The sequence below is a fragment of the Penicillium manginii genome (genome assembly GCF_028828005.1).
Source record: "Penicillium manginii strain IBT 31320 chromosome Unknown utg000006l:1.0-4164085.0:1.0-4166146.0, whole genome shotgun sequence".
Taxonomy (NCBI): domain Eukaryota; kingdom Fungi; phylum Ascomycota; class Eurotiomycetes; order Eurotiales; family Aspergillaceae; genus Penicillium; species Penicillium manginii.
The window spans coordinates 3401620-3417488 of record NW_026643107.1 but is presented as its reverse complement, the minus strand read 5'-3'; the positions used below and the strand labels follow the sequence as shown (position 1 = coordinate 3417488).

The 15869-nt window shown below is 47.7% G+C and overlaps 2 protein-coding genes across 2 annotated transcripts; one reads left to right on the top strand and one right to left on the bottom strand.

Moving 5' to 3' along the window:
- Nucleotides 1–114: 114 nt before the first annotated feature.
- N7533_009645 (uncharacterized protein) lies at nt 115–1770 on the top strand (the record flags this gene model as incomplete). The annotated part of the gene is made up of 1 exon (XM_057106295.1): nt 115–1770. One exon carries the CDS (start codon nt 115–117, stop codon nt 1768–1770), a length of 1656 nt encoding a protein of 551 aa, XP_056957744.1.
- A 248-nt stretch (nt 1771–2018) lies between these two features.
- N7533_009644 (putative adenosine deaminase) lies at nt 2019–3284 on the bottom strand (the record flags this gene model as incomplete). The annotated part of the gene is made up of 5 exons (XM_057106294.1): nt 2019–2188; nt 2380–2675; nt 2725–2949; nt 3030–3172; nt 3228–3284. The coding sequence occupies 5 exons, from the start codon at nt 3282–3284 to the stop codon at nt 2019–2021; spliced, it is 891 nt and encodes a 296-aa protein (XP_056957743.1).
- Between the last annotated feature and the right edge of the window lie 12585 nt (nt 3285–15869).

Here is a 15869-nt window from a genome sequence, read left to right as displayed (position 1 = left end):
GACCAAGTTAGTGCTTACGGGGGGGCTCAACTTCAGCCCCTCCTTTCCCTTTGCTCTGCTCAATTATTTCAGTCCCCCTTAAAGCGCTGATTTGATCTTCAGATCAAAATCAAAATGGACTTCTATGGCACAGCCTCAACAGCTATAACTCAGCTGTACCAAGTCACTGTCTTCATTCAAGGTGTTATTTCGGACTATAAATCCTTCGATGATGATCGGGCCGAAATTCGAGTCAAACTGAACACCCAACTCGCCACGCTTGTATTCTTCAAAAGGACCTGCTGCCATCCGGAGCATGGATTGATGCTTCCAGGAAAAGCGGACGATTTTATCGCGAATACAGTGAATGATCTCTTGGACCAGATGCGATTGGCTCTGGCGGCGTATGAGCGTGTCGCCGTCAATTATGGCCTCGGATATGAGGAATTCACTATCGAGTCGGTGCAACCCAAAATTGAAGAATCCCTACTCAAGAGATGGAAAAACAAGGCCGAGTCTATTAAGCACAAGGCATTTGACTGGTCACTGTTTGACAAGAAAAAGCTGAATGTCATGCTAGAGGCGTACACAAAATGGTCTGAAGATCTACGCAACATTATGCAGCACATATCCCAGGAAATGCTAGCTATGCTGCTTGCAGGTGACCGAGATGGAGTGAAGGGTACAGGTCTAGAGCCAGTTTTGACGCGGCGCACTCTGGCTGAGAATAAGCCACCGGCAGATTATCATGAGCTGTCTGGTACCATTACCAAAGAAGGAGAGAAAACGGAGGGCTTTCAGCTTGCAAAATGGTCTGCTTCGGAATCCAAAACGATGCAAGTCGTTGTGGAGTATCATGAGTACGAAAGCGAGCTCAAGCGCGATGATCTAGATAATGATGAGATCAATGGACTCAAGCAGCCCATTCGCACCTTGGCTTGGCTCTTGCAAAGTTCCACCTTTAGCAGCACGGAAACGGAATCTCTCGATCAACCCAAGATTTATGCACTTGAATGTCTTGGATTCGTTGATCAGCCCACAGAGGAACAAACTGTTTTCCTGTATCGGCTACCTGCGTTCGAGGGGGAGGTCGGAGACTCTCTCGTGACTCTTCATGCCTTCATCAACGCCTCGGATGGCGAGAACCGACCATCTCCGAAACCTTCTCTGAATGACAGGTTCAACATGGCGTATACACTTGCCTTGAGTCTTTCCAATGTTCATGCCTCATGCTGGGTCCACAAGAACATCTGGAGTAAAGGAATCCTCCTGTTCCTCGAGACACCATCAGGAGTCAGCGCCAAAGGCCTCCGCGAACATCGTGTCAAGCCGAGATCTGGAAACAAAATTGTCTCATATCTAAGCGACTGGGGATATGCTCGCTCCGAGCAGCAAAATACGGATATGCGTTCCGACTTCGAGATCGAGCCGAATCTTTATCGCCATCCTCGTCGACAGGGTCGTCCGACGCAGCAATTCAGTCGTGTGCATGATATCTATGCGCTGGGTGTCGTGCTTCTTGAAATTGGATTATGGGGTACGCTATCCCGGATAATGCGGACGAGGTTTCACGAGGCAAAGGTTAATGGACGACTACCGAGACCAAAGGTCGTTCTGGAAGAGCTGGTGGCGAGAGCGGCTCTCCAGCTGCCAAAGGAAATGGGAATGGGATACACCCAGGCTGTGCTGGCCTGCCTGAAAGAAGACTTCCGCGGAAATGATGGGCCCTCTTTGGCGGTAGACTTTCAAAAAAAGGTCATAGATGTGCTGAAGGGAGGTACTCAAATGTAAAATTGCACCAAGGCATGAGAAAGTCATGTGGGAGCGGACTCGCATATTCCTTTTATCAAGCACACGTATTTGACCATAAATTTTCATTTCAATTAGGCTTAAAGTGTATCATGATATGCCTATATGAATATTGCCTTGTTTGTTCGTAATATTGCGCTGGTGCGTCCTCTCGAATTGCCCGATGGACTTTGTGTACATCATATGTAGTTGGAAAACTGATTCACTTGTGCGAGCTTCCCGACCGTATATCAATTTAGCGCAAATCGCGTCAACATCTCCTTGAGTCTCGTCTTTTCTAGCGCACCCCCGAATATTGCGTCCACTGACTTTGTCGCAATATCAAACAAGTCGGTACGATCAAGTCCAAAATGCTGAGCAGCAAGAAGATACTCATTCGAGACCGGACTGCAGAAAAACCCTACATCATCAGTCTATACAAAATCTGTCAGCTTTGGCCTCCAAAAAACAAGAATGGAAAGAAATTCATGTCAGTAGTGAGGGAAAAACAGACACATAACGCAATCGGACAATCAGTATGCCTCCACTCCCCAAAATGGTGATCCAAAAAATCCCCATCAATCAGCTTCGCATGCACGTTACAAGACATACATAGCTCCAGCCCAATCCGGCGCCTGATAATCTCCCGTTTGAACTCATCGGGGACATGTATGACGTGCCCAAGCCGATCGGGCTGGAAAGAAAGCAAGGTAGCCAACTCGGCCGGTGTCCCCGAGGCGCGTGTCTCGGCAAAGTGCAGCGTTAGCCCAAGCCCATGGCTCTTTGCCCGGGCGAATGCATCCTGGTAAAGGGTGACGTCGCCCCGCGTCGGGTTCCCGCAGATGTCGACGCCAACAACCCCGCGCGGTTTGTTGGCGATGGCGAGATCAATGATCTCGCGTGCTTCGCTGGTGGTTGTGTGCCCTCGATCTAGGGGCGAGAATGAGGAACACCGACATTTCTTGTGTTCTGGCTTTGAATTTGTCGATGGTGTCTAGTATAGTGTTTAGGTAGTCTTCTCTGCTTATGTTGGCTTCTGGGGATGGTCGAGGGATTGTTCGGAGTTCCAGATAGCGGACTCCATCATCGAGAAAATCTTCCAGGACGGAGTTTGTTGCATATTTTAAGCTTTCGAGGTCATTGCATAGCTGGTAGATGAGTTTGGAGAAGACTGAAAAGAAGCTATGGTGGTGTCAGCATTCGTGTAGAGATGCAGTCGCGGTTGTATGTAACTGCCAGTGAATGCCTAGATAATAACATACGTTTGCAGGGTAAAGTCGACTTTTCCTGGGGGCATAAGTACCAGGGGGTCCTCCACTGCGAAGGTTGGGTCTTCGGTCTTCTTTCGCTGCCATATTTCATGAAGGCATTGGCGACTGATACTGCCACTCAGATGGGCATGCAACTGGACTTGGATCAGTCTAAAAACTGCTCCCAAAATCAAGACAGAACCTGCATACCTCGACCTTCGGTAACGCCTTTGTGAATTCGAGGTCAACTGGAGTGAAACTAGACATGGTCACAGATGCGATGCTGCAATGTACCCCGCAATGAGGGTGAGGGTGTTGATACAGTTGGAGGCCTGAGGCATGATATCTCGTTCACATGTACTCTAACCTTAGGTAATACTAAATATCATGGGTGGTTACCTAGTAGATCATTCTAAAGCGATGATAACAAATTGAATTCGAAAAACCAAGGCTTAAAGAGAAGGTCCAGTAAAAGATTCACCTCATCCCAACTTAATCGTTTTTCTAAGCGATAAATTTCAGATTCCTGTTTAATGCCAATCCAATCGCTCATAGGTGACATGGAATTGGCCCAACGGTTTAGAAAATTAAACACCCACTGAGATACTACCCCCATGCTCTTGATCTGAAAGTCCCAGTAAGGGAGGAATCAGAAATTCGAATTTTCTCTGGAACACATCGTGATTCCGTATCGACGCCCCCTAGGATAAGACATATTAAGAACTAGCGAATCCTCGTATGACTGTGCGGCTTCCCTTTCAAAGCATCGGCGTGGTCCCTGCTAGTTGTCCGTTCTTCGTTTGAATTTGTCACGTCTTGCCCGATAAATGCCAACAGTGCTCGCATGACTTTGCCATGAGGGATCCTCATTTACCCCACCTCCTAGATTTATCCATTTTGTCACAGTAATCATTATCTTGGTTTTAAGCTCGCGCATCAGAATGACGGCATATGTGTGGCAACAGGTGTATGGAAAAGAGATAGGAGCCGAAAGTTTTCCTTCTCCATTTAGTAATTTTGACATCAAAGGAGCAACAATATCGCATAGATTGACACAGCATGTGATTCGGGAACGAAGGGGACAAAAGGTATCTTGTGAGTGAAAAGCAATGCGCTCCAATTCTCTCACAAAAACAATGATATCCTGTGTTCTCATATAGAGACCAAGTGGCTCATCACATGTTATTGCTTTTCGTGAGAATAACATGATGAATTCTGGATCAGATACGTCAAGGCGAAGGTTGCTAGAGCCAGCTCTTGCAGCGCAGTGGAGAACTTATCTATAGTCTAGGAAATCAAGACTAAATCCAGACCGTGGACTCATGATCAGCTTGAGTTGAAGTAGAGAAAAGCATGGGTCAAAATCCTTATATCGATGGTGCTTTATCGTATTCCCAGAATTAATCCATTTATGTGTTCAGTCAAGCCGGGGAAATCCTTTCCTATCCATGTAATCAATTTACTCATACTCATTACAAAGGAGGCATATTTCACAAGCAAAGATTTCTCGGACATCTCGTTCTAGGCGGTATAGAACCAATATTATATCGTCTCGGCCGTGTGGAGGTCGCTATTTCAGGCCTCTGAGTAGATGGAAAACAAGTCTGTTGCAAAAGGAAAAGCAAACAAGATCGACATGGGGAAGAAAGTCAGATATTGACAAGATCACCTCTGGTGGAAGCTCTGTGAGGTCACCGAGTTTGATGGCATTACGAGGCCTGGATACTTAGGAGTATTCCATATGCTAGGTTGTGGGTTTTGAGTGGTGAAAGGTCGTGGAATTAGGCTAAGTAGAAAGACTTAAAAGATTTCCAGATGAACACCTCCATGAGCGATGAATAATGATATCAGTTGGTTATCCATGGAACATTGAGCCTCAAACGACTCCGAGTCAGATATACACCAATCTGGAAAAGTTTCGATCTATGCTGTTTACCGGACCAAAATGAATTCGGCTTATTATACAGTTCAGAAATTCGCGCGCCAGTTATTGGATCTCGGACTTACCTACTACTACTGCCCAGGTGGTACCTAAATAATTACCTCTGATCACAAGAACTACTACTGCTACTATTGCATCATCAAAAATCGAGAACATCATATATGCAAAATCATATCCTACCTAGATTTTGACAACCCTCGAAGCATCTTAGAATTGCCTTCCAAGGTTCCTCACTCTCAGGCTGCTGCTTTTAAGCTTATCTAGATATATATTCATGTTCCAAAGTTCTCTTTCCATGCATGCTAAAGTTTTTGTAAAAGTTTCGTGATCAAACGATTGTTGTAAGACAGTGATATTGTAGGCCTGGGTATATATTAAGCAAAGTTTTATGGAAATGCTAATTCTAAATCTAGTTTTAATTCTAATTATAACTCAAATTAATTATTAAATAATTTCTCTGTTATTAAATATCTCTAATTACTATTTTTTTAATTATAAAGATTTTTCTGCTTTCTTTTTTGAGAAAAAGAGGTCTCGTTTTGAAAAAGTTGTGCGAATTCGAGCTCTCTAAGGTTTTCTATAACTTTTTTTTTTTCAAATAATCATCCTTTAGAATGTACTATTCTTTAGTTTTTCTCATAACTTATCATTGAATTATATATAAAAAGTAGCCCATGGGTTGGGTCTCTTCCATTATAGTCTCCCAAAATCCTCCGAGCCTCAAAGAACTCTAGGTAGTAGTGGAGTATATGATAGACACCTTAAATAACTTCAAGTTGAATAACTTGAACATTTAATAAAGGCATAGTTCGGCGACTTATTCTTGACATAGTAGCGACGAACATACTGCATATATCAATCTCAATCTGGAGAATTGTACTACTAGTAGAAACAACTTCAAGTTGAACTTAAACCCAGAGACTCCTTCGAATTTTCTTCTTTGAGTGTATTTTCAAATGCACCAGTGCAAAATAGTATATAATAATATTCTTCTCTTTGGAAATTTTATCTGGAAGTGATTATTCCAAGGTTTCTCGCTGAAAGAACAAGGTCAACTGCCCAGGTAGTGACTCTAGTAGTTAATAGTAGTCACCATACCTATGTAACTACGAATCCTAGTACTTAGGTAGATCACCACATTTACTGGTATAAAATAAAATGAAATAAATGTCTAGGATCTTTCCGTCTAGTCAACATGTTTTTTCTGTCCACCTAGACTGCTGATTGTCATGCAGGACTAAACTCTGCCTCGTATAGACTAAGAATTTGGGTCGGCCACTGGTGGAGACTCTGTGCCGTATCTTCCACATCGTGGTAGGCTTTGGTAGCGAGGAGCAAGCGAATCTGACAGGTAAGACAACCTGCCAGTTCCCCCCCCCAAGGAACCGTTTCCCCATCCCCGTTCCGGCGGTAATCTTTACCTGGAAGTGAAGCCGGTTTACCATTTCCTACCTTCGTACTCCCCTCGTACTAAGCTTACCGGTGGGATCCGAGCCATTCAAATCCCAATCCAACCCCGGCCAGTTTGTGTGTAATAACGTTTCACATTTATTGGACCGCGGGTTCCAGATAGCGATATGAAAAGTGGAGCGATTGGAGCCAGGTCAGGAGGGTTTCCTATTTTTTTAGTCTTTTCTTCCAAGGTTTCTCTTTTGAGTCCCTCGTAAGGCGTGACACTTCACGGAAATTGATTTCCTAGTATGTAGTTTATAGACGAGTGTATTTTTTTTATCTCGCTAGAGCTGGCGCAATTTTACCTAGTTTGCGCGGTCGTCCCATCCGGGCGCGACGCGGCGCAAAACAGTTCATGCTGGTGTCCCGGAGTGCCGGTTTCGCATGTTTCAGACGCACTCCTTGCCAGCTCCTGGGGATGCTCTTATGCATGCCATCAAGAATGACAGGGGGACCACCGAACTCGATGCTAAGAATAGCGATCGGACAATCCTGGCGATTAAATGCCGTGACCCATCCTCATGAGTACCGTAATACACCTCAGACCCTCAGCAGGAAAAGGCTGCCGTGAACAGAACAGAACAAGGTCCACCCCGTTGATCTGATACGTCTCAACCATCAAGGGATCAAGCGAGGGTCGCCAAGACCGCGGGCGAAAGCGTTGAGAACGATCTGAGGCTATCCGGCCGTCCCGCGCCGCGTCCTTCATTTCAATTCCAGTCTGGTGCGAATACCAATGCGCAGGTTAGTTTTGCATTTAACGAGATCAAACCAAGAATCCTTGTAATTGTAGAAAAAACAGGTATTTTGGTATTTCGGCATTTGATCCGGCCGAGCCTCAGCTCGTGAGGGGTTACAATGCGCTGCCAACGCATTCTCGTTGTCCGAATGACAGTAACCATATCTGCAAGTCAGACGCAACGGTTGACGAGGCTGCTTCTTTCGATCGATTTCTGGAAGCCACGTTGTCCACAGCGGGAAGCTAAGTGGGCATGGGCCTCTCAAGACGAGGTATCCAGCTATTTTTCAGCCCCAGATCCACGATAGATCCACATCGTGGACGGCGATGATATTTCCGGTCCTAGCCCTCGCACTCCCATTGGGGGCGGGGCCGGTCCTTTGTATATCGTAAATAACCTAAAGACAGATGGACACGAATCTAGTTGCTTCAAGTAGATCAGGTTCGGAATTTCCTTATTTTTTTTTTAACGTGCCGCACGCGGCTCGCGGTTTCGAAACGTCGCATCCCCCACAACTCACTTTTGTTGTTGAGCCATGCAATCGGAAACGGCAGGGGGGACTCTGGCTAGAACAGTCGGTCCAGTGCCGACGTGCGCCGCTGCTGCGACACTGGGAGCTGAAACAAATTTATAGTTGGAACGAACAAGATAGACTCTAGACACTGGCGATGTCGCTGCAGCCACCGTGGCCTAATATTATAGCCCCCGGTGCCAGTGGAGTCCAATGTGATCCTGGAGGAGCATAAATTAGGTACCGATTCCGAAAGAGCCGCTACGCAGCTCAGAAAGCGGGGCCTGATGGGTCCAAGTATCTCGAAATGCTGAACAGCCCTTGTCGGGAATAGTAGAGTCCCGATCTCGACCCCCGATATCTGCTCCACGGGCTCCGCTGAAGGTCAAGCGTATCGTGTATGAAAATGGATTAATTTGACCACTAAAATTATATCACACATGCGAGAGAAAAGAGGGTCCGGTATTTGAGAAGATCGTTCAAACATAGTGTTCGTATCATCTCCGAGATCAGTCATACGATTTGGGTTCTGCAATTTCCCGTAAGCTCGCGGTGAATGAAATATTTGAGCTCATATCACATGTGTGTCGGTTATAGTATTGCTTTGATGAGGCTGGAGAGCCCTATAGGATCGCATAAAATTCCATGAGCGATTTTCTCGTGTAGTGATTGCCTGACAGAAGCTGAAAACCGTCATTCATGCGGGCATCTCGAAAAGATCAGGCTGCTGATGTCTGCGAGACAAAACTATATGTCGGTTATATTGGCGAGAAGTACATCTTGGCCTTGGTAAGCAGCGGTGAGAGAGGAAACCTCGTGAGAGACATCACATCATCTCACACCGGCAGTGATGGCGGCATTGCATAAGATGTATAGACCTCGACATTGTAAATAGGACTGGATCCAAGAGACTCGTGATTTCAGGTGGTTACACTCTCTCGGTGCCAACCATCTGCATCCTTCCCTGTAGCGTAGTACTGACTACCCTGTTAATATCTAGGCTTAGTAGAACAGCAAAGAAAGGCCGAGGGTGGAAGAATCAACAGGTGATTTGATACGCCCGGTAACCGAAGCGAGTGGTCGCAGTGGAGTTGCAGTTCGGCCTGAGACTAATTTCAGCCACGCCACAGCATTAGACTGTCAACTGCGACCTCCCTATAGTTTTGCGGGAGACTGCATTTGCATAGGAGAAGGGGTGGGGGCCGAGGATGACAGAATGACCCTCTCGCATGGGATGGCTCTAGAGTGGGGTCGCAAAACACGGGAGTTGATTAAGCATCGAGCATCGAAGACGCATCGAAGCGTCTCTAGAGAGGGCTGAGCCGAAGGTGGCTGCAGGATGAGACATACTTGGGGGGGGGTTGTGAGACGAGTGGATTGTTTTGAGAGGGCGTTGTGCGCTGTGCGCTGTGCGCTGTGTTGCAGTGCATGGACACGATACGTATGTGCACAGAGATACCAGGCACTCGAGTAATGTCGATTACTGGGCGGTTAGGAGGACGAAGTAGGCAATAACTCGTACAAGGAATAGTTATCAGGGGGGGGATACAAGGCAGCACTCTTTCATTGCGGCTGTTGACCGCATGATGCACGAGGGCTGCTTTTCAGCCCTGGGAGGATATACCCCGCTTAGGAAGGTCACTGACTCAATCCTTGTTCAAAGGCGCAAATGGTTCCATTCAGTTGGGTCTCGAGTAATCGCGTAATGGCCATGCGAATTACAGGGAGAGGATGGAGTACTCGTAGATTGGAGTAGTATCTGAGCGCTCATTCCGAAGAGAGATTACGGAGTATACTCCATTAATTTAATCTCGCTGGAATGGAGACTAAAAGCCCCTTCTCTCCTGAAGATCAGACCCTCTACGGAGTAAGTACATCGGGCATCGAAGTAATTTTGCCTCCCTGGAGTCAATCACTAAATCCTTCAAGCTAGGAGGCCGTTGTACCCCTGAGTTTCAACGGTGAGTGGCTAGCTTTCGATCCCCTGGGCTCCTATTAGCTCTCCATTGAAAGCCATTATTGGCTATAGAAACCCGGGCATTGGGAGTCATCAACTTGGTATTACCATTTTTGTTACATCGATATAGCTGTAATTTACTAATACGTGGGTAATGTGTAATATTGACTGTACTGAATACTCCGTACACTCTATACCGCTTACTCACATAAGTAATATTCATCATCATCCCTATCTACGGATCGGATCCGACCACAGAAAACTCGCGTGCGTCTTCATGATGTCATCCAATTGAGTCGCGCTGTCAGACCCAACGGCGGATTTACAATTCCCTGAACTAAGAATGGTGGGTGTGTGAAAAATATCACAATCTGATTCATAAAGAATATTCTTGGCCAGTGGTCTATATGTTGGGTATAATACGAGAGGTAGTCAGCTGATGAGGCCCCTCATAATAACAAGAAAAGCCCTGGAGACTCGGAAAAGTCAGAAAGAAAGAGAGAAACAAACAAAAGGGGTTTTTTTTTCGAGAATTGAAAGAACATGTACTCCGTAATTCCAACTTTCAAGTTCTTTCAAATCTCATAGGGCAGAACACCTAGAGAAAGCGGGGGAGCTAATTAGGGCTGCTGATCGTAGCAAGGAAGCGGCTGCGAGATTGATGAGCGTCCTGGTATTATTACATACATGCGCACCTCTATCGGGGAGTAGTCTCCGGACACTTTACACCTCGTTTGACGACGGAGTATGGAGTACAGAGTACAGAATCTACTAGTTTGGCACTGATTTCATTGTGTCACAATGATTTTGAGTTTCAGGTTCTTGTCCATCCCTTACGAAGGAAGTGGTAGCCAATGCCCTAGCTACTGATGGTATTTGAGATGTCCCCGATCCTGGATCCTGGATCCTGGATCCTCAATCTCAATCTCAATCCCGGGGGAGAATCCCAGAAGTAACGCTACTGCTTTGCATACGTCTGTCTGCACGATGGGTAGCTAGCCGTGTTGGGCCATGAATACGTAGGCCATTTCCGGACCCCCTGTCAGTACGGAGTGGGCAGCACTAACAAAATCGTTGGTGAATACCATCGGTATGGTCCTGTCAGTATTGTATCACGCAAGCAATACAATACATCCATCCACAAAGGTGAACGAACCTGTCAGTGGTGGATCCCCCCGGTTCTCAACAGCGCAACGTTAACTCCCCCCCACTCAAGCCAATGGAAGAACCCAAGAACCTTGGAAGGAATCACCCTCCTAAGACATTTTTTCTCACTTCTGCGACCAGCTAACCCTCATTCGGCCACAATATCTTAACTTCCTATGTTCGATCCAGTCAACCCCCGGTATCATTGACGCCTTGTGTCGGGAAGGGAATATCACGGCGCGAAGGGTCACGGGAACGAGCGCCCGTGGGTTTCATGCGCTACGCTGGGCACGACACGGCAGAACAGAGCAGCAAGAGACAGATTGAGACCCGCGAAGGGGGCATCTCCCATTTGTTTGTGAGTTGCGATTCGCGACTCGCGACTCAGAAACTGGGACTTTGGGATTGGGCCCCTCTAAGATCATCCCTAGCTCCCCTCATCCACCCCTCTTTTCCCGCGATCAACAGGATTGTCGCCGACCGGCAACCGAGTCGGCCGTCTACATTTACTACCTAGGTAGAGAGGAGGGGTGTTTACTAGCCCCCGTGGCGATGCAGATAGGTTGATAGGTTGATAGGTTGATAGGGCCATACTACCAACTGGCAGAGGGGCGGTCTACCAAGAAATGTTTGGACCCTCACGGCCTGCCGAGCACGCGAGATTACCGTTTTGCCCTACTGTCATCTTGTCATGGTCACTGGCACTGGCAATGCCATCAGAGTGGCTCAGGACCCCTTAGCCACGGCTCGTGAGTGGAGAGCTGTAGATGGCATGACGAGGTGCTCGCCGCCCTACTGCGAGTGGGCCCCACGCCTGTGATAGCAGGGTATGTGTGATATGTATGGGATTACTCGCTGATAGCGTGGCGCTCTGCAGTGCATACGTCCTGACGTCTTTGAAAATGATATGCCTAGGTATCTTCACATTATCAAGACAAACCGCCACAACCGCTCTACACGATAGCGCACGGATCGACCGGAAAGCCAAATCCCAAAAATAAGGGTCAACTAGGTCTTACTGTGAATCTAGTGCAACAATGGTGACTCATTGGAGGGGGAGGGAGTTGACGGAATACCAAAGTAACTACACTAGCAAAAACACAGTATACAACGCTAGGCAGTCGGATTCTTGCCGTGCTAGGATGCAGCATCCCTAATGGGTAGGGCAATAGCGACAAGCTTGAGCCTAGCAAGTGTCTGTCAATATGTAAGCGCTCTGATAGACCAGCAGAACCAGTCGTCCTTGGCTCTGGCAGTCTCACTCTCACGGGCCTGTAGACCTGCAGCATGGTGAGGGGTCGTTAATCCTCAGGGTGAGCCCGAGCTCGGGTGCGACGGATGGCCCTAACGACAACTAAGAAAAACTTGAAATCAAGGAAAAGCTGAAAAGCACGACAACGCCAACGCATCAGGTAACGCGGGGGTGAGAAGAAACCCCGCACAATTTTGATCGCATTTCGACTCTGCAGCTGGCGGCTTGTCGCATTTCAGGATCGCGCCTTGTCTGTATCACCGACACGAAATGCATGCAAGCCCGCAGGTACGCATTTCAGGTCGGGGTGGATCGAGTATTTTTTGTTTTGTTTTCTGGAGTCGTCAGAAGTGACCGAAAAAAACGACTACCCACTTGGGTTGTTCTACGGGATTTGACCTAAAAAACAAATCACGAAAATACAAACTCTCGTTTTCGTGATCAACACTTTTCCCTTCCCCCGAAGATAGCCATCAAGAGTGAATGTGATATTGAGTTGGAACCCGGACGCGGACGCGCTGAGGGGACCCAGCTCCACCTTGGGTTCGTCAGAGACTATACCCTAGGCAGAGTCCAACCTCACCAAACTACAAACACAAACTATCCAAACTCTCCTTTCCCAAACCTCCGGCGATCCTGGGGGATCCACATCTGCACCGCCCCAAACGTTTCACTGCCACGCCCCAGCCTCATCCAACAGCCTCGTTGTTTCTGGTTCCGAAAATGACGGTGTACCGCTATTCTTATCTCACCCAACTCCTTCAACCTATCCTATAGGATAATCACGCCTTGTCCCGCTTTCTATTCACTCCCTTCTTTTGGCGGTGTACACCACATGGTCCTGACGTCGGACCACTTTTAGCCCCCCCACTACGCGTTTTGGGTCGAATAGGAGGGAATGATGATGTGCATCGTGATCGACCGTCTGTGGCACACACACACAGACACACGGATTTCGTCTTTGCCATCTCTCCTTCGTTTCCCGGTTGGGCACAAAGGCACCCGACCTTTGAACAACCCTGGGTTTAAGGACCACCCCCTACTACCAATGCCAATGCTGATTACGGCGCAGGGATATGCCAAATGTCGTCAAGGCTAGGTCGACTAAAGTTCATTCGAGTATGGAGGTTGTGTCCGAGAGATCAAAACGCAAGAATCCGAGGGCTCCGCAAATTCTCACCCGGGGCCGGGGCGACCAGAGTGTCGGTGCTGGGCGAAATACATTCAAGGTACATAAGAATGACGGCGATGTGGGCCGCGGTACAGTCTAAGGTATGCGACAATACCAATCGACTTTGTCTGACTCTCTTTCACTTCTTTCGAAGAGCAACGAAATCCACTTGATGTAGGAGTTGAATTTAAATTTCTTTCCCCGTTTTTTTCGTTTCGCACGAGACCACAGATGTGCACCTATCATCCTCCCGTATAGGCGTGATACTTCCCCTAAAGAGAACTGACTCAAAATATGGCTGGTGTGGGGGAACTGGAGCCCGGCCTTGTATAAGGCGTCGAACTATGGAAGTCTGAATGGAATAGACTGCTGAGCCGACTCCACTGGAAATACTCCGTCGCTCGATCCCGATACACGAGTCAAAAAAGGGTTAGTTACCCCTGGAGTAGGGAGTAAGCAGTACGTAGTCCCCCGTTCACCTGGGCAATACTGTACTCTCCATTATCTCGTCCCCTAGCCCTATTGGTCTTTGAGGATAGGCGTCATTTCTGTTGCCGGGCTTCTCACATCTGAAACACTGATCGATCACCCCGTTTGGCTGATGGTATTCCCCGGGAATTATAGGGATCGGCCAATGACATCGGGCTTTAAGATCTGCCCATCGTGGGTGGGCTACCAGTCATTCCACATCGTCATCCCATATCCTACCCAAGCTCAAGATGCTGTACGCTGATAGGCACGTACGGCCACCGGGTAGACCGCCCTTCTAGTACCCAATATACGAGAGGAAACCTGAACCCATAGGAGATTACGGGCATCTGGGGGGGGGATCGCAATCCAGTCTTGGGCCGTTGTTGTGTGCTGTCGTGGTCTCCACGTCTCTCTTTTTATTTCTTATTTTATTTATTTCCATCTCATGTTTATTTAATTTGAGGCGTGCCCTTGTCAACTCCTTTTCGCCCCATTCCTAGAAAGATCCCTTGATGCGGGTTCTGATACACTCTAAGCCTCAAGTCAGCGGGCTATACATAGACACGGCATCTTCCACTTTCCCCTTCATTCACACTCATTTCTTTTCACTTTGAATTTACATTTGGTCGATGCTAGTGGGCATTTCAAGTGATTCGCAATACTCCGCTTTCTTTGCTCGGATAAAAGGAAACTCCACTGTCCCACCTCGATCCTCGAAACTATCATTTGGTTTCTGAGAAAATTGTCTTTGTTATACTCTGTCTCATTCTACTGGTAAACCACAACGGACGGAGTATACTTTACTACGGAGTACACAATACTATACTACAGTGACACTATACTCGGATACATCCACGTGCCGCCAAGAACTGAACCAAATCCGTACGGTATTTTGCCGTATAATATACCCAAGTATTATACCATAGGAATACAACGGTATTCAGAATACCGCTGTGGAGCCACTGAGGTATGTTCCCCCGTTTTACCCAGCGATTCCGCCGGGTTGGATTTGAAGCTGGAGTGGGTTGGAATTGATTCATTGATTTAATTATTTTTCATCCCCCCCCCTTCTTCCCCCAAACCCTCCTCGATACATCACCCCCTTTTTAACACCTTCGCCCAGTTGGTTTTCCGAAATCAAAAGACAGAAAAAAAAAGACGACTTCAAGGATCACGCTGGTCTTATCCTTCCCCTCTTCCCATCGTCGCATGATCATCACGATTCCCGCTGCAGGAAGCAGTTCCCAAACCCACTCCCATACCGTCCCTTAGTGGCCACCACGTAACTCTGCAGCACCGACCGATCAGCTCACGGCGACACCTCCCAAATTGCACTAAATTCGACAAATCCAACATCAGCGATTCCTCCTCTTCGGTCCAGTCGCCGATTCTTCGTCTTTCCCTTTTGGATCGCCTGCATCCACTGCGTTGGCAAGTGTCGCAATTCCCACTTCCATCGCATCGCATTCGTCCTCCAGTTGCGCCGCAACAAGGAAATAAGAAAAAAAAAGTTCTCTGTACCCTTGTATACGGGTACTCCCATCGACCGCTGCACCACTAGTTCCGAATCCTGACCAATCGCACTGTCGCATCGCTACGCTAGAAGAACATATCCCGGCCCTTCCTCTTTTTTTTGAACCTTTTTGGCCCTTGTTGCGCTGCCGCCGTACGGTTTCCGAACACGCGACTACAACATTTGGGGCTCTTCTTCAACCTCCCCAGGATTGATACCGTATGCGCTGCGCGCCCAACTTCTGATTCGTGCCGTCTCCCCACTCATCCGCTACCGACCATCAAGGCGCCTGCGCGCATCCTCGTTCGTCCACTCCCGTTTGCGCGATCAATTGGCCCATATCGCAACGCCCCCATTGCACAGCAGCAGCTTTCCCCACGGACCGGTAGATCGACGTACAGAAAGAGGGGTAGCATTGGTATCATTGGGACGCTGTTCAGAGTATCAGCTCGCTTCCTAAAGAAGAAATTCATACCTGCGGTCCGGAACCTTGCAAGTGGAAGATCATCCTTACCGTTGGGACTCTCGCTGTGACGTCCCCTCCTTACGCTGGTTAGCATCGGAGTATACCTTTCAAGGAAGCAAGCATCAGCCATATTGCACGGGGCCATTACCCGTCGCAATTGTTATCAGGGACCTTTGCTGTTCACATTCTCCTTGATCCTCTTCTAAATCCCTCATTTCTTCCTTTCTCGGC